Source organism: Lemur catta, chromosome 8 (genome assembly GCF_020740605.2).
Source record: "Lemur catta isolate mLemCat1 chromosome 8, mLemCat1.pri, whole genome shotgun sequence".
Classification (NCBI taxonomy): Eukaryota; Metazoa; Chordata; class Mammalia; order Primates; family Lemuridae; genus Lemur; species Lemur catta.
The window spans coordinates 102,078,466-102,098,564 of NC_059135.1; the positions used below are offsets into that span (position 1 = coordinate 102,078,466).

The following is a 20,099-nucleotide window of genomic DNA, read 5'->3' on the forward strand; positions in this document are numbered from 1 at the left end:
AGGGGTCAAGGGCAACCATGGTAACAGGCACGGAGGTGCCACTAGAACCTTTTATGTCTCTTGTGAGCTGTCTTATCAGAACATTCTTGCGGTGGTGATTAGTAGGCCTTACCAGTGCTGTTCTGGGCAACTGTTTGTTGAGTGCTGTGTAAATGTAGTATTTACAGGATATGAGGGAGGTCCTGAGCCTTGGGCTTGGCTCCTGGCCAGTGAGTGTCCTGCCCTTCCCCAGCCGGGCATGCAGTGCCTTGCTCCATCTGGTGGCATCATCTGGCTGTGATGAATGAGGCCCAGGAAGTAATTTGCATGTGTCTTTTGGGGGACATGTCAGTAATGAGAGGAAATACATTCTTTAGGCAGTCTGGAATGTGCTAGTATTTGGGAGTCTTGTCCCCACACAGGATATACGAGTGTCCCAGTGGGCAGTGGTGAGGGGCTGGCACTCACCAGCTGTGTAAATATTGGGGTCTGCTTTAAAAAGGAGCTCCAGCCTTCACCTGTCCCTTCCAGCATTTGAAAACAGTATTACTCTGACCAGCTTGGCCTCCTTCACCTCATCTGGCAGCTGACAGTTGGATGCCCCGGTCGTTGCCGGTCTGGGCATTGCCCAGACAGGACAAGGTCTCCAGTGGATGCAGTGGCAGGTGGCAGGGTGTGGCCTGAGGTGGGTGGCAGTGGCTGGTCCTTCACTCTGGTGCTTTCTGAGGGGTCTCTAAAGAGGAGTGTGGGTGGTTCAGGGAGGGCACATCCCACATGTTTGTTTTTTCTCTAAGCTGCTTATTCCTCAGTCTGAGCTTTCTGAGGGTAAGTGACACACTGAGCGTGGTGTGTGGTCGTTTTGGATAGAAAACTGCAAAGCTGATTTAGCGTGTGTTCCAGAGGGTATGTCTCTTTTCCCTACTCCCCATTCATTTGAACAACGGAGGCCTGTGGGGGATGCCCTGATTTTAGTCCACAGGACTAAATAAAGTTGAGTTTTGGGGACCAGGAGACTGAGGAGGAGTAGCACCTCTGTCCAGAGGACCTGGTGGCCTTCAGGAGGGGCGATGTGCTCCCAGGACCGGCATTCCAGCGCCCCTCAGTGTGGGGCCGTGCCCACGGGTTCTGATGCAGACTGGGCCGTGGGCTAGACCAGCTGGGCCGGATCCGAGACCAGCCGTTGTGTGCTACTGGCAGGGTTGCTGTGACGGCCACTCAGGCCCCAGAGAACCTCATGTTGTGAGCGAACAGGAAATGATTCCTTTTTTTTTAAAATGATTTTTAAATACTGTTTTTTACACTGTTCTCTTGGTACTTTTTTTAAGCTGAGTCAGCATTGTCTTCCAGTGTTAATGGCGTCCCTTACCTCCGCACTGAACTCGAGTGTCAATACCAAGGAGTGGAACATCATCCTGAGCCAGTTCAATTAGGTGTAAATTCATACTATTTTAATTTTTTATGCAATCTGATGAGTAGATGAGCTCAGACTTAAAATTCTCAAAGCACGTTTATTGTAACAAAGAATTGTTATGTATTAATACTGCAGTTTTCAATAAAGATTGACTTGTGTTGCATGTCCTGGTTTTCATGATTTCTCCGTGTGGGTCTAGAGGTAGCTTGGTCTGACTGGGAGGGGCTGTTAGGAGATTGTCTGGAGATTTGGGAAGAAGGCCATTGTGGCCTTCAGCCCCAGTGACCTTGACAGTGTTGAAGCATGGTGGAGGCAGTGGGTTGGGGGCACTATTTCCCACAGCAGGGCAGGGAGGGGAGCAGCTTCCTGCTCCTCTTCTGGCTTCTGTGGCCAAGGTCCTCCTGGGAAGACAGTTCTTCCTCATTTCACTGAGGAGGGTGCTGAAGCCCAGAGATTACGGATCTGTCCCCAAACTCACACGGGCCAACTCCAGCTAAACAGCCCAGGAGTAGTGGGAGGGGGCTTCTGGGCCCCGGTCGGTCGTGGGGAGGGCAGACGCAGCTGTATGCCCCCTGCAGGGGCCCTGGCCCTGCTCTCCTCCTCTGCTGGGCCCCCACCCCCTCTGGAGGCTGCTGGGCTCATTGCTCCTCTTTTGGGAGAGGCCTAGGGCAGAGACAGGGAAGGGGCGTGTAGAAGAGGAAACGCACACACCAACAGAACTGGCTGGCAGTCGGGTTACTTTTCACAAGTTTCTTTATGAAATTAAATGTGGTTTCTGGCTTGGAGAAGGAATAGTGCAAGAATGACTGTCCATGCTGCTGAATCTTGTGGCCTCCGCCCCGACACACTGGGCGGGCGCCCCTTGGCGGATGGGTACTCTCCGCGTGCCCACGGCCTGGGGGCTGGGCCAGTCCTTGATGCTGGGCCACAGAATTCAGTCCTTATGGCTTCTCACGCTCAGTATGGTAAGGCAATCTTTCTGTGTCACTAACAAGAATCAGTTATTTTTCTCCATTGTTAGAAAAACAAGACGACAAAATCCAAACAAGAAAAACAAGAACCAGGTGGCTGAGGAGGTACCCCACAGCCACAGGTGGGCCGGTACACACCCCGACCACGTGCACAGCTGACTCTGCGGGCTTGTTCTTTCCACTACAGACACACAGCACAAGTGAAGAGGGTGTCCGGCGGCCAGCAGTGTCTAGAGAGGGGCTGGAAGGCAGAAGGGTGGGCTCTGGGCCAAACATTGGGGCGCAGAATTCCTGGTTCCCACCCTCTGAGCTCACAAGCTGCCTGGAGCCACTGGCTGGGCCGGGGCTGGGGGCCCAATAGGAGAACTGGAGGGCAGAGGTGCACATGGCAGAGTCAGTCACTCCTGCCCAGAGAAGATGGGAGAAGGGAAGACGAGCTTTCCAAAGAGCATCCGTGGTAGTCAGCCCGGTCGCTGGCTCTGAGCGGTGGTTCCCAGGTGCCGGGATAGCGGGGCCCTGCACAGGTCTCGAGGGCTGGAGGGGGCTGCAGGTGCGGGGGCCCTGCCTCTCCTAGCTGGCCTCCTCGCTGTTCCAGCAGCAGTGAAAAAACCAGAAATGGAAGCACAGACCTGGCAGGTTGCGAGTCCTGGTGGCATGAGCAGCAACTCCCTTGCTCAGCCCTGATCATTTCCATGTTGCAGAACAGGCAGAGAAGGGCCAGATGGAGTGGGCCTCAGGAAGGAAAAGCTGGGGACCGCTGGCAGGCAGGGCCACCGAGAGCTGTAGGTGGGGTGCTGGCTCACTTGCGGAAGGGGGCCAGCCGGCTGATGCTGTGCCAGAAGGTGGACGGCTTCCGCCTGGGCTCTGCCAGCACCAAGACCTGCGGCTGGGGCCGGCTGCTGGGCAGTGCCGGGTGCTTCTGGCGCGTCAGATAGCAGGGCCGGCCAACAGCTGGGCAGGGAGAGACAGCAGGGGTCATGAGTGCCCAGGGCGGAGCGGCAGCCCCTGCTGTCGGGCTAGCATGGGGCGGTCCCAGGGCTCTGCCTCAGACCACCCAGGGGAGGCAGCTTAGCCACACAGGACTTGGCCCCGGAGGGCTGCCTGAGACCCGAAGCCTCCGTCCTGGGCCTGGCCAGAAGCGGGGAGCCCTGGGCCTGTGCAGGGGCCGCGCTGTTGCAGGGCCTTGGCCCCAGCCAGACACGGAGAGATCAGCTCCTCCCCTCCCAGGCAGCTGTAAGGGGTCGTCACGGGAGGCAAGAACTGTCACTGGTGGGAGGCCAGGACTTGAGAGCAAAAACATCAACTGTATCATCACCGGGTGCCCTTATCACCAGCCTTTAGGAACAAAGCCTGCAGAGGGCAGCGGGCCCCTCTGAGGACCCAGGTGGCTGTAGTGCTGGCTTCACTTGGGGTCGGAGAAGGGAACGTGATCAAGGCAGGGCAGGTGGCTGAGGAGGTGGGACTGCTGTCCACTTACCCTTGGGCTTCCCGGTGGCTTGCTGCTTGCTGGCGTTCAGCATGGCCTGCTTCCTCTGCAGCTCGGTGATGGAGAAGCCTAGGGGCAGGGGGATGCAAGTGAGAACCTGCCCCATCCTCCCCCACCCACATTTCTCCTCAGGCTCGCGCTGTGCTCCCTGGCCCCAGCTGCGGTCCTCTCTGCACACCTGCACCTCCCACAGTGCCTGCGGTCCCCTCACACCTCAGGGACCGTCCCCCATCCTGTGCAGTCAGCCTGCCTTGGCCAACCAGGGCAGAGGAGACGCCCTGGTGCCCCATCTGGTGGCCCTGGCAGAGAACGAGATCCCCGAGCCCTCCCTGTGCCCGCCCATCTCACCTGGCCCCCATGCCCCGCCCCCACCTGCCCGTGTCTAGTGCCCTTTCTCTCCACTGCGGTGGAGGCTCTTTCCTGGATCAAGAGCCAGCCTGGTCACTGCCAAGGATAATGCCTGGGGACTGTGAACAGGAGGGGGATGCAGTAGGAGACACCTGCTCACGTGGGGTGCCGAGGCTTCTGAAGCCACTACCCACCTCTCCAGTGCCCTCCAAGGGCTTGTGCTTGCTGGAAAGGGCCCCCAGGTCCCAGCAAGCGGGGCTCTGAGCGGAGGGCCCCTGCCCTGTGGAGTGCGTGCACGTGTCCCACATGCAGGGAAGCGTCCCCCACCCAGAGCCGGCAGACCCATCCCCTGGGCACTGAACGCTGAGGAAACACAGTCATGGGACACAGGTGATCCTGCCATTGGGTGACGAAGGCAGTGCCTTGTGCTCACAACTGGGACAAAGAGGTGCCTTAAGCCTCGCCAAATGCCGTCTCAGTTTTGAGGCCGTCCTGACTGTCTGGCAGCAGGTGGGGCAGGAGGGCTGGGTGGGCCATGGGGTGGCGCAAGGCCCAGCGGGGTCTCGCACCTGTCTCCTGGTCCAGCCGCACCTGCTCCCTCTCCCTGGCAAAGGCCTTGAGCCAGCGCTGCTTCTGCTCGGGCTTCCTGGTGCACAGCAGGTGGCTGTCCCCTGTGGTGCCACAGTGCAGCCTGAAGGCGTTCTTGACGCTCACGTGGAGGTCTCTGTCCTTCCCGTCCTCCAGGTCTGCCACCTCCAGGCTGTCCATGTCTAGCCGGCCCTTGTAGTACAGCACGTCCCGGCGGAGCAGGTCCTGCCAGACACCACTCTGAGCCGGCCACCTGACGCTGTCCGTAGCCGCCCGGCTCCTCTGCCAGGCCACAAGAGGGGCTGGTGGCCATGCACCCACCTCCCCAGCAGATGGTGACCTCCTGAGGTGACCTGCTGCAGCCCAGGACTGCTGAGGCGAGAGTGAGGGCCCTTGCTCCTTCAGCGACAGCTACTGACTAGCCCTGGGGCAGCCCTCTCTCTCAGGTGTGCACGGTCTGGTGGGGACACAGCCATGGAAACTAAGGCAGTGGCCCACACTGCCTTATAGCAGGTAAGAGCACCAGCGGACAAGGAGGGCTTCGTGGATGTGGGGCCACTGGGCCACATTTTCAAACAGGAGCTGAAGCTGACAGTGCGGAAGAGGCTGGGAGGCAGCTGAAGCAGGGACCTCAGGGTTGGGAAGGGGATGCAGAGATTTGCAGGGGAATGAGAGGTGGCTTGAGGAGCGAGGGGCCAGGTGAGCAAGGAGGGTGGTCTTGACAGCACGGGCCCCCAGTCAGACTGCGAGAGCTGCCTGTGGGCCCTAAACTACCAGGCTCACCTGCAGGGAGCCACCCTCATCCCAGCCCACGGCCTGGCCAGGGCTCCTGTATGTGTCTGGCAAATGCCTGTCCTCTGGGCAGCCGCTCCCAGCCCTTGGCTTCACTCCTTCTACCTGCTTTATCTGGGCCCATCCAGCTGGCAGAAAACTGTTACCTTCTTACAGTAGATAAGCTGGTGGTCAAAGAGAAAGAACATTCTCTGCTGGCTCTTAGCTTGAGGCTGGGTAACTCGAGTCAGCTCCCCCGAGTAGATGAGTTCCGAGCTCCTGACCAAGAGATCTTCCCCCTGGGGAGACCCAAGGAGAGCCCTGAGCTGAGTGCACCCAACCTCAGGCACCACTTCCTGCCGCCCTCACGGGTGGGGGGCCCCCCGCCAGGCAGGCCCCGGTGGGAGGGATGCTCCTCAAGCCCAGGGAAGTCCTCTGAGTCTTGAGGGTGGGGGCTGGCAGGGCCACGCGGGCAGGTCTGCCCTGGGAGTTGCTATCCTTGCAAAACAGGACCCCACCGTAGCCATCTTGAGCACTGGAAATGTGGCCAATCCAGATTGAGATGTGATGTCAGTGAAGACTTAGTATGAAATAATGAATGTAAACTATTTCAATAATGACATTTTATGTTGATTACAAGTTGAAATGATATTTTAAACATTTGAGTTAAAATATTAAAATTAGTTTCACCTATTTCTTTTTTTTCCCTTCTTTAAGATGGTTACTATAAAGTATCAGATTTGGTATGTGGCTCACATGATATTTTGACTGGATAGTGCTGCCCTGGAGAAAAATTAAGGCTGGCTGGAATTTGCCTCTAAGGCCAATCTTGAGTTCTAAAGGAGGCCCTCCTCCCAGCAAACTGCCGCAGGACCCGAAGGTCCGTCACCCACCATCTGGCCGTCAGAGTTTTAGACTAAGCCCTGACCCTCTGGTTCCTCCTTGAAAATGCAAACCACAGCCAGGAGTTGTGGGCAGCAACCAGTTTGGGGTGAGTGAGTTTGCAGGGGTCCTTGGCCCACATTGCTCAGCCCCACCCCAGGGATTCTCAGTTATGTTGAGATGAGGCCCAGGAATCTGTCTTTTTACAACGATCTGTGGTGATGGGTTGATTTTCAGGTCCTTTCTCTTGCAGACAGCTGGTAGAGCGCACCGCAGGCAGCACCAGCACCCGTGTGGGCGGGGAGCTCTCGGGAGCAGTGCTTCAGGGGGAGGCAGATCGGCGGCGTGTGGAGGGGGACAGGGACACTGCAGTTCTAAGGGCCAGTTGCCTCAGAAGGCAAGACTGGCAGGTACAAGGGGAACGTGCAAGCCAGGGAAACAGAACCAGGAGGTCATGCTGTGTGTCAGCCCTACACCCTCTGCTGGGAATCCCAGAAGTGAACGCAAACCCAGGCATCCCACCTGTGTCCTGCAGGCAGAGGAACAGCACTACTGCTGGGGCTTCTCCCGGACGGGCGGGCGGGCTGCTCACGAGGGCAGAATGGTATCTTACACAGGAAAGAGGCCACCAGGCACCAAAGCCAGCTCTGGGAGGCTGCCCCGAGGGCCTGGCACCTGCACTAAGGGACCACTTTCCCACACCGGCATGTGTTTGCTAGCTCCCAGGAGCACGGCTCCCTGCTTCAGTCCTCCCTAGAGTTTTCACGGGCAAGTGTGATTTTTAAAGCAAGAGGCCAAGACCTTATGGTATTTTCTGGGCCCCCAGGCCCTCACCTCCCAGTCCTCAATGGAGCTCTGCCACTGAGCAATCTTGTCAATGTTTTCAAGTCTCCGTTTCCGTTCATTGATGAGCTGGGCCACATTCTTCATGGCATGCAAAGCAGCTTCGACATCCTTGAAGTCCCTGGGACAGAACAGAGATGGAGGGCTGCTGCCAGCAAGAGATGGGGGTGTGGGGTCTCCTGCAGCCCCCATGTGTGCAGCTGCTTTCTCTGGGGCCGTGCCCCTTGGCCACATCCTCACCCCTGAAATGCACAGCCCCTCTCTGTGTCACAAATGCCAGGCACAGAGCACAGCTTGTATCCTGCTGATAGTCTCTCCCCCTCTGCAAGGAGAGCTCATGAGGGCAGAGCTGTTCTTCTGTGTTGCCCCAGTGCCTACAGCAGTGCCCTACACACTGCAAGTGCCCAACAAACTGGCTGATGGGAGGTGTGCAGAGCCGGGGGCCACCTCCCTGGCTCGGTGCCCTCCTACCTGTGCTGGGGGTGTGTGTACTTGAGCAGCTCGGCCAGCTGGAGAGGGTACTTGCAGATCTTCTGCACCGGGGTCAGCAGGAAGCCATCCAGGGAGATGTCGATCATCTTCTGCAGCAGCCGGCAGGCCTCAAAGAAGTACACGTACTTGCTGAGCTTGGCCAGCCGGGAGAGCTCCACGCAGGCGTTGGGGTGGTTGTTGCAGTATTCGGAGTAGATCTGGAAGTCTGCTTGCTGGGGGAACAGCGGGAGGTTAGGATGGCATCTGCCCGCCCAGGCCACCCAGCCACATGTCTGGGAAGGGCAAGAGCCTCTGCAGTTCCTTCAGGAGCCGGGCTGGGTGGGTGGGGTGGGCAGCCCTGTCTGCCTACTTCACAGGGCACAGCACATGGAGTCATGCCCAGCAAGGGTAAAGACCTCTGGGAACATGAGTGTGTGCCTGCCCCTGCCGCGTTCTGGCTTTCTCTGCAAGGCTCCCAGCAGATATTCTGGCGTACCCAAAGATGTCAATAAGGAAGGGCTGTCAAGGCCAAAAGCAGGGCTGTGTGGGGGAGACAGACAGCCTTTGCACAACCCCAGGTGACTGCTGCAGGAGACAGATAAAACACATCCCTTCTCCATCAAGTGAGGCCAAGAGTTCTATCTGGACCGGACCAATCCAGTGGACCTTGGCTGAGTGCAAACTGGCATTTAGAGTGGACACAAGCTATAAATTCCACGTAAATTCCAGTTTGCTCACTGCTTGAGGAACCCCAGAATCTGCCGTGAGCAGCCCTGGGCGCTCAACAGGTGGCCCAGCCCACGGTTGCCCTCCTGTCTGGCCAAAGCAAATCCTTCTGCGGCGATGCCTCAGGCCCCTGCCCCCAGGAACCTTCCCTGACTGGATCGCCCCCTCAGAAGCAGCGACACTCCTAAAACCGTGCTGAGGTTTGGGCCGCTGCGCAGGTAGAGTGCTGGAGCCCAGCGCACGCAGAGCGTGGAAGCTTCTGGGAACAGAGCGGCCCGCGGCCTGGGCTTGAGCCTGCCGGGCAGCCTCCGAGTGGAGGCCCGGGACCCAGGTACGCAGGGAGGGCACAGGTGGGCGGCGGCCGGGGCGCTCACGTGCTCCAGGAAGCAGGCGCCCAGCTCGCTCAGGTGTGGGCGCTCGCGATTGAACTTCTGCTCCAGGGCCTTCACGAACGCCTTCTGGCACCGGTAGATGTCCTCGATGTTCCCGAAGATGGTGCGCAGCTGCTCCTCGCTGAACATGTCCGCGCGCTTGCGGCACTGCCGGAGGTAGCCCTGGGGGCGGGCGCGGTCAGTCTCCCCCCGGGCCCGCCCCCGCCCCGCCCGCCCGCCGGCGGGTCCTCACCTCGCAGATGTCCCGCAGGTGCTTGATGTAGTCCCGCTCGGTGCTGAGGATCTCATTGATGACGTTGGTGCGCATCTGGTCCTTGCTGCTCTGCGCCTCCGCCCCGCCGTCCCCGGCCGCGCCGTCCCCGGGCCGCGGGGCTTCGTCGTCCGCGGGCTCGTCCTGGTTCACCCGCAGCTGCCGGCAACGCGCGGCCGGTCAGCGCCCCGCGCCCCTCCGGCCCGGAAGGCGAGTCTCAGAGGACCCGCGGGATTCACGGGGTGGCTCCCCCCACATCGCCCGCACAGTGCCTGGACAGACGACCATGGCGCTGCCAGTGGTCACCGGAAACCATCCGGCCTGCTCCAAAGGCCCTGCGCTCCCGTCCCCAGACTCGGCCCGTGCTGGGCACAGAACCAGTGCCTGCCCATACTGGCCCCCACCTGAACCTTGGGGAAAGGCTTGGGGCACAGAATGCACAGTTTACCCATGGGGTCTGGGGCAGGAGAAGCACCTGTATGCCAGGCCTGGGCCCCCTCGGCCTGACCTTCTGGAGACTGCACTTGGATTTCTTCTTTGGAGACCAGAACCCACTTTAGGTGGGATCTGGTGCCCTCCCTGTGATCTCTAGGGCTAATGACTTAACTTGTCCGTGCCTCAGTTTCCTCAGGTGTTTAAGTTGTGGTTCCCACCTCCCAGTGCTGTATGAGTGTTAAATGAGATGGCTCATGTGGACAGAGTTGTGTGTGGTGGCAGTCTCGGAGGGGTGCACTTCAGTCATTTCTGACCTTTCTGGCAATGGAGGGCTGGCCGGGGGCTGGGGGTGGGGTGGGAGCAGGGGATGGAGAAGGTGGTGGCTCTGCAGGAGGAGGAGGGCTGCGTTACAGCTCCCTGATGCCCACCTGCCCCGCCCTCAGCACCCGGGCCCAGCATAGCTGCCAGGGAGTGGTCCACACCCAGCATCTCGACACCAGAGCTGTTTCAGGCTTGGATTTGAGAAGAGCCAGGTGGCTCTTGATGGGCCTGGCCCGGGAGAAGCTCAGGCAGGAAGCATACCCGCACGAAGCTGGCCGGAAACCACCCCTCGCCATCAGCGACTCGGCCCCACCACCACTCTCTGTTGGTGGCATCCATCACTTCGATGACATCCCCAGCTTTGAAGCCCAGTTCCTGGTCGTCCATGGTGACATGGTCCCAGAGCGCTTCAGCACAGACCACACTGCCATCGCTGATAAGCTGAGGAGAGAGGCATGGGCAGGTGGGTCAGTGGGGTGGGGCTGCCTGGGCCTCCCTGCTCTCTGTCCCCACACCTTGCAGTCCTGGGAAGAGGGGATCCTGACTCCTTTACAGAGGAGCCCAGGAGGCTGCCTCCTGGCCAGCTGCGCACCTGCAGTCTGGACTGTGGTGGCCCAGTGATGGAGCCCGATGCAGATCCTGCGAACTAGCCGCAGAAGCTGGTCCTGTCGCTGGGGCATGCCAGAGCCTGTCGGGCTCTCCTAAGGCAACATTTGAGGGGCTCAAAGGCTGCGGGAAGGAGAGGGGTGGCTCCCCTTGCGGGCTTCTTACTCCACAGCCACAATGCCGTGTCATCCAGCTTCCACATACCTGGCCATCATGGGAGCTGGGGCTAGTTTGCTATGGTTTTGTGACGCTTGCAGAACTATCTCACGGCACCCCTGTCTGACCCCTCATGCCCCAGATACCAGCACTGGCGGAGCAGTGCCCTTCCTTGGAGTTCTTAGCCCCAAGCCCTAAGATTCTAAGTTTTAATTATTCCAACTTCTTGCACCGTGAGGCACATGCCCTTGCCCCTCCCAGGCAGCCCTTGCAAATGGAGCCCCGTTTCCCATTGGGCTGACCCCTGCTTTCCTGTAATGTGGACTGTTTCTGCTTCATGAATGATGAATGACTCCAGGGGCTTAGGGCAGGAGAGGAGGGTTGGGTTGGGGGCTGCACAGAAGGTGAGGTGTCCATGCCCCTCCCTGCTGGGACCAGGTGTTGGCTCCAGCTGTCACAGCCATGGGCCTGGCTAAGTGGTCAAGGATGAACTGGAGCACAACCAGACAGGCCCTTCGCAGTGACCTGCCCCACCCCAGGTGAGCCCTCCCTTGGCTTCACTGTGCCTGGGCCTCCACCTGTGTCCCAGCGTGGGCAGGGCAAGGGCTGTGGCTGGCCACTGCAGCATGCGAGCCCATTCGGGCTGGGGCCTTTCCTCCAGGGGAGGGTCCGAGCAAGCAAGTTCAGGGAAGGATGAACCACTGGTTCTTCCTCTTTCCTGGGGTGAACCCTGCTCCAAACCTGACAAAACCTCTCAGAGTCATCCACAAGCCCTCAGTGTGGAAGCTGCTCAGGGGCTGCAGACTTCTCGAGGCCCCCACAAGGACCCAGGCACAGAGCACTGGGTTACTCCGGAGGAGCAGCAGGCTTCCACAGGGGACCGTCACACCCATTCCCAGCTACAAAGACCCTCTGCAGGTGGGCCTGGGCTCCCGGATCTCGACCCGCTGGCTGCCACACAAAGGACGAGGAGGAGTACCGGCAAAGACCACACGAGAGAGGAGCCAGCCTGCACCTGGGAGCTGGCACCACCAGGGAGAGGAGGAAGCAGACAGGGTGTTGTGTGTAAGCCAGTGCCAATGTGGGCTGCAGGGGAAATGTTCCTGATCTGGAGTCGGACCGCAGGCCGTGAGGAAGTAACCCAGATCCTCAACGCAGCCCTGCTTCCCACCGTTTCCCTTCCCAGGGGGTTCCCACCTGATATTAACCAGGTGAAGTGTCTTCCTCTGTCCCCAGATTCCCTCAAATGGGCCCTGAGCAGAGGCTTGGTGCCCCGCCTTCCTTTATGCTGCCAGCTCTTGCAGACAGGTGCGGACGCTACTTAGGGGGTTTCTATAGAGCTCCGGGGAGGTCTCCATGTGGGGTACAGAGGCAGGGCTTCACAGAGTCTAAGCCCCCCACCCGGCCAGTCACCTGGAAGTCTTGGGGGCTGGGGAGAAGGTGTTAGTTGCTTTTGTCCCTTCTTTGTCCCTGCACCATGCCTGGTGCAGGAAGCACCACACAGACACATGGCCATGAGCAAGTGCTCTGATGTCCTGTGCCTCCCCCCAGTGTCACAATGTCTGCCCTATGGGTCACAAAGCTCCTGTGTAGACCCACAAATAGGAGGTACTCTAATGAGTTAGGAGTGACATTAACTATTTCTGTGTTGTCACCAAGACAAAATGTGGCTCCAAGAGGTCAGAGACAAGATTCATCGACCATGGCAGACGTGCTCCACCTCCACATGGCCCAGCAGCTGCCAGGGTCCGCGCTGGGTGGGTTCCTGGCAGAGGCCCTTACTGGCTCCTGTCTTAGGTGCGGCTGCACCTGGGTGGAGACTCCTGCCGGCAGGCCTGAGGGCTGAGGAGTACAGGCTACCTCTCTGTGGAGAGCAGAGGCTGGCTCTGAGGCACAGGGACATTTATGTGGGGGCCCGGCAGGGGCTGTTCCCAGTGGAGGGGCAAGTTCAAGACCAAGACAAGCCAAGGGCAGGGGGCAAGATCCCCTCCTGTGCCTCTGCGCTTTTGACAAGCCCCAGGGAGGGCAGCGCTACCTGACAGCTCCCACCGCCCTCACGCCCTGCCCGGCCCCTCTCACACATGGGGGGCGGGGCTCGGAGTGCCCACTTGCACGAGGCAGCAGGTCTGTCCCTAGAGACACTGACACCACTTATTTTAAGTCCTAAATGGAGAAAGCAGCTGCGGGTAAGGTGCGCAGGGGTGCCCAGGCATCTCCCGCAGACCTTGCTCAACCCACACAGAGCTGCGTGCACCGTTTCCAGACAACCAGCGCGGCCACAGCTGTACCCGCATCCTCAGTTACACCGAGACGCGCCATTTTGGCCACCCTCTTCCCCCCTCACACACACACACACACACACAGGGCACAGAGGACAGACTAAAGGACCCTCTGGCACATGTGCCACCACGCCCCCCAGGGCACCCCCCCAGTGAGCACACGGGTGGCGAGACGGTCTCCCCTCTGCGTCCGGAGCGGAGGCCGTGGGCGACAGCGGCTGCAGTGCCAACGCCCGCGCCACTCACCCCGGCGCGGTGCCCCGCGGCGCCCCGCGCGGCCGCTCAGCGGAAGGCCAGCAGGACTATCAGCACGACGTTGACGAGGACGAGGAACACCAGCACGGCGGGCACCACCACGCGCTGGGCGCCGGGCGGCAGGTTGCAGCGCAGCAGGGCGCGCAGGGCGCTCCCGGGCGCCGTGGGGCCGCGCCGGGGCTGCGGGGCCCTGGCCATGGCGCGGCCTCCCGCTCGGTGCGGGCGGAGATCCAGCCGCGCGGGGCCGGAGCCGGTGGCCCGCAGCCCCGGGGAGGGCGGAGCGCCTGCGCCCGCGGCCCGACTCCTCCCGCACAGCGGCGCGGCGCGCTGCGTGCCCCCGGCCGGCGCCCCGGCAACCAGGCGGGCCGCGCGGGCGGGGACGGCGTGCGGGCGCGTTAAGGCGCCCCAGAGGGGCCGCGGCTGCCCGGCGTGCGCTGCGCTCCGCCCTCCGCGCCTGCTGGGGGAGGGTCGGGGACCCTCAGGGCCGGCGAAGCTGTGCTGGCCCCGGGATAGCCAGCTGCACGGGCGACCACGGGGGCGCTTGGGGAAGCCCTGGGACGTCAAAGGCAGACCAAGGCCAGAGTGCCTGCCGCCAGCGCCTTGGGGAAGGATGGCAGGGCCTCTGACTGCTGACAACGGCTGCCCGCAGCGCCCGCTTCACAGACAGTGAGTGCGGCTCTGCAGGGAATCCGTGCAGGCACAACGTCGCACAGGAATGCAGGGACGGCGGAGGCAGGATTTGAACCCTGGTCGGACTGACTCATGCTGACCCAGAGCAGCGTTTTATTCCTTTGGAAAAGCAGCTGCTTCTGCCGCTTTTAAAAAAATCCTATGTCGGGTATCCAGGGCTTCCACTGCCTCCACCAGGCAGATCATGCAGCCTTAACCCCGAGGGTTTCAAAGCTCTCAAGCACGAGTCTTGCAGTCTGTCCACAGAAGTCAGTGTCCCTCAGAGATGAGACTGCAGGGGAGAGGGCTGAGCCCACCACACCGCTCAGGAATGGGCAGAGATCTCCGAGCAACAATCTCAGTGCTCTAACACTTGGGGCAGGAAGAGCCCCTGGAGGGCAGGAGGGGCGCGCAGAGGGCATGTGTGCAGAGGCTGGGTGTTCACACATGGGTGGCTTTGTCTCTATGCTCAGCTTCTGTGTGCACCGGTACTACACGCATGCAAGTGCAGGTGAGGACACTCGTGAACGTCACCATCGTTCTGAGGACTCCAAAGCAGAGTGGCTGCCAGGTGTTGTACGCTCAGGGCCCTGTGTGTGCATGTAGGCGTGTGGCTACCCATCTGTGTGTATGCACGTTCCGGGGCCTGTGTGCAGGCTGGGTCAGGGCAGTGTCTAGACAGGCCGTGCCTCCCCTGCAGGTGAAGGTCCGGCCTAGGCCCATCTGTCCTGCCCAGTTCTTCAAAAGACCCTGGGCTAAAGGTTTGTTCCCTCAAACTCTCAGGAGGATTGAGGGCAATCAGGAGGCATCTAAAGGCTGCCTGCACCCCCAAATCCTAGCACTCTCTGGTAAGACTGTGATGGGCCTTCTCCTGGGGTGTGGCTTGGAACCCGTGACGGTTCGATGTTTGTTTCACTGTGCACCGATGGTTCCAGACTGACTGGCCACCCAAGACGGCAGGTGCAGAGGACTGTGTGGCTCCTGGGCACAGTAGATCTGTAAGCTGGCTGGCCAGTGAGGCGCCGAGTGCTCTGGGGTCTCTAGCACCCTGTTGAGGGGCAATGCCGGCACTGGGGGGTATGGGTAAGTCCTTCAGCCCAGGCCCAGTTCTGAGCACAGCCTCTGTCCCCAGCAGAGCAGGACAGCCTGAAGAGGCCTGAATATAGCAGAAGGACCTCTGACCTGGGCTGGGACCGAGGACTGAGGAGGAGGTCCTCCACCCTGGCGGAGGGGATTCCCCAACCTGTATATCCCAGAGAGCTTGGCATACAGCAGGGGCGACAGTGGCAACAGCTTTCTTGTGTGTGTTTCATGACCAAAAGTGTAACAAAAAAGCTCGAAGGCAAAGGCCTAGGACCTTGAGGGGTTCAAGCTGGATGGCTCCAACCAGGGAACGGAGTGGCCCCCTAGGCTGGTGGCAGGACTGACATGGAAGCAGAGGAGAGATGTGGGCGTCAGGGGCAGATGAGGGCTGAGTCCCCAGTGCTGTGGCTTTGGGACCCCAGAGGGAAGAGGAAACGGGCTGTGCGGGGGCTGTGGGGGGCTGTGGGGAGCTGTGCGTGGCCATGCAGGGCCATGGATGGACTGTGCAGGGGCTGCGCGGGGGCTGTGGGGGGACTGTGCGGGGCTGTGGGGGGGCTGTGCGGGGGCTGCTCGGGGGCTGTGCGGGGCCTGTGGGGGGACTGTGCGGGGCTGTGGGGGGGCTGTGCAGGGGCTGCGCGGGGGCTGTGCAGGGGCTGTGGGGGGGGGGGCTGTGCGGGGCTGCGCGGGGGGCTGTGCAGGGGCTGTGCGGGGCTGTGGGGGGACTGTGCGGGGCTGTGCGGGGGCTGCGCGGGGGCTGTGCGGGGGCTGCGCGGGGGCTGTGCGGGGGCTGTGGGGGGACCGTGCGGGGCTGCGGGGGGGGCCGTGCAGGGGCTGCGTGGGGGCCGTGCGGGGCTGCGCGGGGGCCGTGCGGGGCTGCGCGGGGGCCGTGCGGGGCTGTGCAGGGCTGCGCGGGGGGGCCATCCGGGACTGTGCGGGACCCTGAGGGGGCCGTGCGGGGCCTGGCCACCAGGCAACCTTGCAGCCCTGGGCAAACGTGGCGGCAGTGGCTCTGGGAGACTTGGAGCTGCTCTTGCCCCATCTCACAGCATCTAAACTCCAGTTGTCCAGCCTAGTGAGGGTAACACAAGGTGTGCGGGGCGCTGCCAGGCATCGGGCTGCTCCCTGGACCTGGGTGGGGGTGAGGAACTGGAGCCAGGTCAGCACCACAAGAGCTCAGGGAAGACAGAGACACCTGCAGGGAGAGGGTCAGACTGACTTCTCCACGAGGGGCAGCCAAGGACTGACCTTGTGTCCTGCACTTCTGGGCGTCCCTCCCTCAAAGTGCTGGGAGGGGCTCAGGCAGCAAGACTGCCTTCCTTCCCCGAGCGGCCCTGTGGTCAGCGGGCAGGACCGAGTGCCCCACCTTGGTGCTGCCCTAATTATGATACCCTTTTATACTTCGAGCCCAACAGGGATGACAGGTTCTGTGGCTGTCTACTCACATCTGCCTGCCTTCTAGCTGGGCTTTGTGTCTCAGCAGGATGATCCAGAAGCTGCCTCTGGTCTCTACCTCACGGTACTGGAGCAGGGAGACCACAGTAGCTCTGGCACAGGTGCACAGAGGGGACCCTGACACCCAAGGCCCTTGGAGCCTCTCAGGGAGCTGAGAGGAAGCTCCAGCTATGGCCTGGCCCGTAGGGGACAGGCTGCCGCCCACAGGAGTGAGTGGACAGCAGGACACCCCAGGCCTCCCCAGCAGGAACCGTGCCATCCTCTCCCTGGTTATACTGTCCTGGGCAGGGCTAGGTGGTCACACACTGCGGGCGCTTCCAGCTCTATCCTCACCTCTTCAGAAGTCCTGGAGCTAAGCGTGGGCCCAGGCCCAACTGCAGGGAGGACGGCCAGCCCAGAAGGGCCAAGTGGCAAGGGAGGGCGAGGAACTGGGCAGACGGGCCCAGGCCTGGGCTATGGCCTCTAGGGGACACACTGAGGGGGCAAAGCCAAAAAGAGAGAGGGGCACCTCTGGGCACAGAAGACAATCAGCGTCCGCATTCCTTAGTTCATCTTGCAGGGCTGAACAGTCCCGAGGGGCAAGGCACAAGGGAGTCAAGGAACGCAGCAAAAACAAGGTACGTGGAGAAACGCAGGTGCCCAACAGACACACACGTGGGCGGGCTGCTCTCTGAAGGCAGGGCCATGTCTCCTGCCCAGCTGCATCCTACGGCCTGGCGCACTCCCTGACACAGGCTAAGTACTCAGTACATACGCGTTAACATGCATGCAACATACACGCACAAACAGCACGCCCATGGCTTTCACGTGCAGTGTGCACACACACACATGCAGGTGTACAGCTCACTCCCTCCGTATCCAGAACACAGACTGCCTCGCTGGCCTTCCCCTGTCCACAGAGCTCCAGGCCAGACGGTTCCGGTTCCCTTCTGCTTGGAAAATTAAGAAGTGGTTTCCCCTCCTGAGTTCAACATGAACAGGAAAGTGTCACAATTTAGAACCCATGTATTCGTAGAAAATGTAAGTGAATGTGTGACTTTAGAGCAAGCCACGTATTATTTTTTAAGGACTTTTTTCTGACACCTGTTGCTTTGATCACCTCCAGGCATGAAACTCACGATAACCGCCAGCAAAGCTTCTTGCTGAGCACATGGGGACAGGAAGGCCAGGGCACTAGCCTGTCACTGGACAATCACCTCTTGTATTTTTCAAAGAGTTTCTGATGAGCTGAGTCCTTGCAATACTTCCAGTGGGTCATCACAGGCAGGCACTACCTTTCCTGAGTGCGCAAGACAAGCCAGGCACCGTGAGGCCTCCCCAGCCCTGCCGCGGGCTCAGGCCACGAGGAGGGACTGCCTTGCTGCGGGTGCTCTGCTGGGCCTGGACAGTGTCCTCCAAAGCCTGGCCTGCCTTCCCGCTGCCTCCTTCGGGGCGGCATTTTGTCGCCTTTCTATACCAGGATCTGAAGGCGCTGGCGGATCTCATGAGGGTGAGCAGTCGGGTGGGTGCCTGCCTCCCGGGGCCAGCCCGCAGCTCGCCGGAGAGGGGCCCCTCTGCCTGACTTGCTGTTGTCCCTGGGATGTGGCATGTCCTCCCTCACGAGGGCATGGAAAGGGTCTAGGGAGGACACTCCTGGAAAGCACAGAGCGCCGTCAACGTAGGCAGAGCAGCGTCCTCTCAGAAACTCCAATGCCAAGAAAGGCCTTTGGACCAACAGGACACCATCCTCTCAGCAGCCCACATAGGCGCTCATCCGATTCATGATCTAAATTGCCTGCATTTACCTCACAAAGGGGGCCTCTGCCAAAGAGTATTTGTTATTTGTTCTTTGGGCTTTCTTCGGCCAAAGCACCTTAGAATGAACATCTTGTCCAGGAAACAAGGACGCCCAAAAGCAGCTCCTTGCCAGCAGCAAGACGTGACACTCCCCAATTTCACCATCAGGTAGGAGACATACAAGCCCACAGTGCAGAAACAGGAGCTCTGACAACGCAGCGTCTGAGGCCGATCAAGTAACCCCCTCCCCAGGGTCCCTGAGAGCTGTTACTCTGCTGCAGCACCATCCTGGCCACTGGAGACCTGAGAACCCACAGGGCCAGGGTGCGCACATTCCCTGTTTCCGGCAGCCCTCATGCAGCCTGGTGGCCATCCTGTTTGACAGCCAGTGAACCCATGCTCAGTCAGTCACCTGCCCGGTGCGCAACGTCACCCACGTCTGACAGGCCCCCAGCCTGGGCTCCCTGCTGTGGCTGAGCCCAAGATGGAGGAGGCAGCCTGACTCTTGAAGAAAAAGCACCAGGTGACATGGTTTCAGAACACTTTCTATCCAAAGTAGCTCAGAGAGGCACTTAATGCGAAAGGTGTTATTTGTTGGAAAACCTAACTTATTTGCATATTTATTCTCTACGCATCATGGATTTTGAATAAAGTATTATTTAATGACTATTTTAAATCATTGTCTAGAGTCAAGCATCTACGAAGAGTTTGTTGGCTTTGCCCCTACTGCTCTGTCCGGCAGGCAACGAGGACGCCACATTCCTTACCGGTTTCTGAGAAGCCTTCCGGCCCATTCCTTCACAGAAATGTTAAAGTCTAACCGTTTCTGCTTACACCTGAGTGCTGCGAGGTCCTGGGTTGTCAGATTCATGAGGCAGAAACGCAGCAGCACTCTGTGACCAGGAGAACACGTGACTGCCATGGGCACCTGCTGTCCCCAACGTCCGGCGACACTGCCGTCATGCCCACAGCCAGGTGAAGTCAGAGACAGCGAGGGAATAGGAGCGTGAGGGAGAAGAGAGGGCCTGGACTGAAGCCTCCGAATTTCTCTCTCCTTGGAGAATGCAAGAGGAGAGTGTGGGATGGGAACCTGTTTAGCCCAGATGAAGTTTCTCACTAATCTCTTCTGCTTGGGTAGGAGTAGTAAACTATGGCCACAACATGCAGTTGTCATAGCTACAGCAATACTTCTCAACTCTTGGTGTCAACAGGAGGGACGGCAGTTTCACTGGCCTTGTTCTCAGTCTGCTGGTTGGAGGGACCCTGCCGGGGGGCTCTCAGGCCCTGCTCCCCAGGAGGGCCTGCTTGCCTCGGGCCTGCTCTTCGGTGGCTCTGTGGGCCTGGGAGGGCACGGGGGAGCCCCGTGTTTGGACAAACACTGCTCTTGACAACACATCCTGAAGGGAGAGCTGCAGGCTGAACCCTCATCGTGTGCAGCCGGCAGCATTGTCACAGCCCGGGTGTGCTGGAGTTGCCGGCATGGCCAGGGCCACATCTGTCGGGCCCCAGCACCCCCACCCCTGCCCGCGCAGCCCTGGCCCTACCTCGTTGATGGCCAGCTGCTCGCCGCCCCCTCCAGGGTGGCTGTAGTGGTGGCCAGAGCCGTGCAGGTCCTCATACAGGTCCTCCTCGCTCCCTGCCTCGTCAGCACGCATGGCCGCATCCAGAGCTCCATCAGGCATGGCTGGAAGGAGAGACAGCAGCTGGCAAAGGGGGCGGCTCAAGAGGGAGGGGGCCGTGCAGAGAAGCCGTCTGGGAACAAACGCTCCCCCCGTGCGCGGGGAATGCGGGGAGCCAGGCTTTCTAACCATCCTTGCCGCACACCCGCGGCCTGGCTGTGAGAACCCACCAGCCGCCCCACCGCCACGACCGTCCACAGCACCGACCACCCAGCGGGAGGCCTGGGAACTCCTGCGGCTCAACGCGGCAGGGCCCCGCGCATCCACTGT

The 20,099-nt window shown here is 60.4% G+C and overlaps 1 protein-coding gene across 2 annotated transcripts; it reads right to left on the reverse strand.

Moving 5' to 3' along the window:
- Positions 1 to 1,999: 1,999 nt before the first annotated feature.
- LOC123643476 (rho guanine nucleotide exchange factor 4) lies at positions 2,000 to 19,836 on the reverse strand. Of its 2 annotated transcripts, none has more exons than XM_045559033.1 (10): positions 19,695 to 19,836; positions 10,136 to 10,315; positions 9,101 to 9,277; positions 8,851 to 9,030; positions 7,751 to 7,983; positions 7,271 to 7,400; positions 5,722 to 5,853; positions 4,765 to 5,008; positions 3,839 to 3,916; positions 2,000 to 3,312 (listed from the first exon to the last, which is right to left on the reverse strand). In XM_045559033.1, the coding sequence occupies exons 1-10, from the start codon at positions 19,830 to 19,832 to the stop codon at positions 3,161 to 3,163; spliced, it is 1,644 nt and encodes a 547-aa protein (XP_045414989.1). In that variant the 5' UTR covers positions 19,833 to 19,836; the 3' UTR covers positions 2,000 to 3,160. The 2 variants fall into 2 exon arrangements, with proteins under 2 accessions (XP_045414989.1, XP_045414990.1); XM_045559034.1 differs by lacking the exon at positions 19,695 to 19,836 and adding an exon at positions 13,162 to 13,215.
- Positions 19,837 to 20,099: the final 263 nt, after the last annotated feature.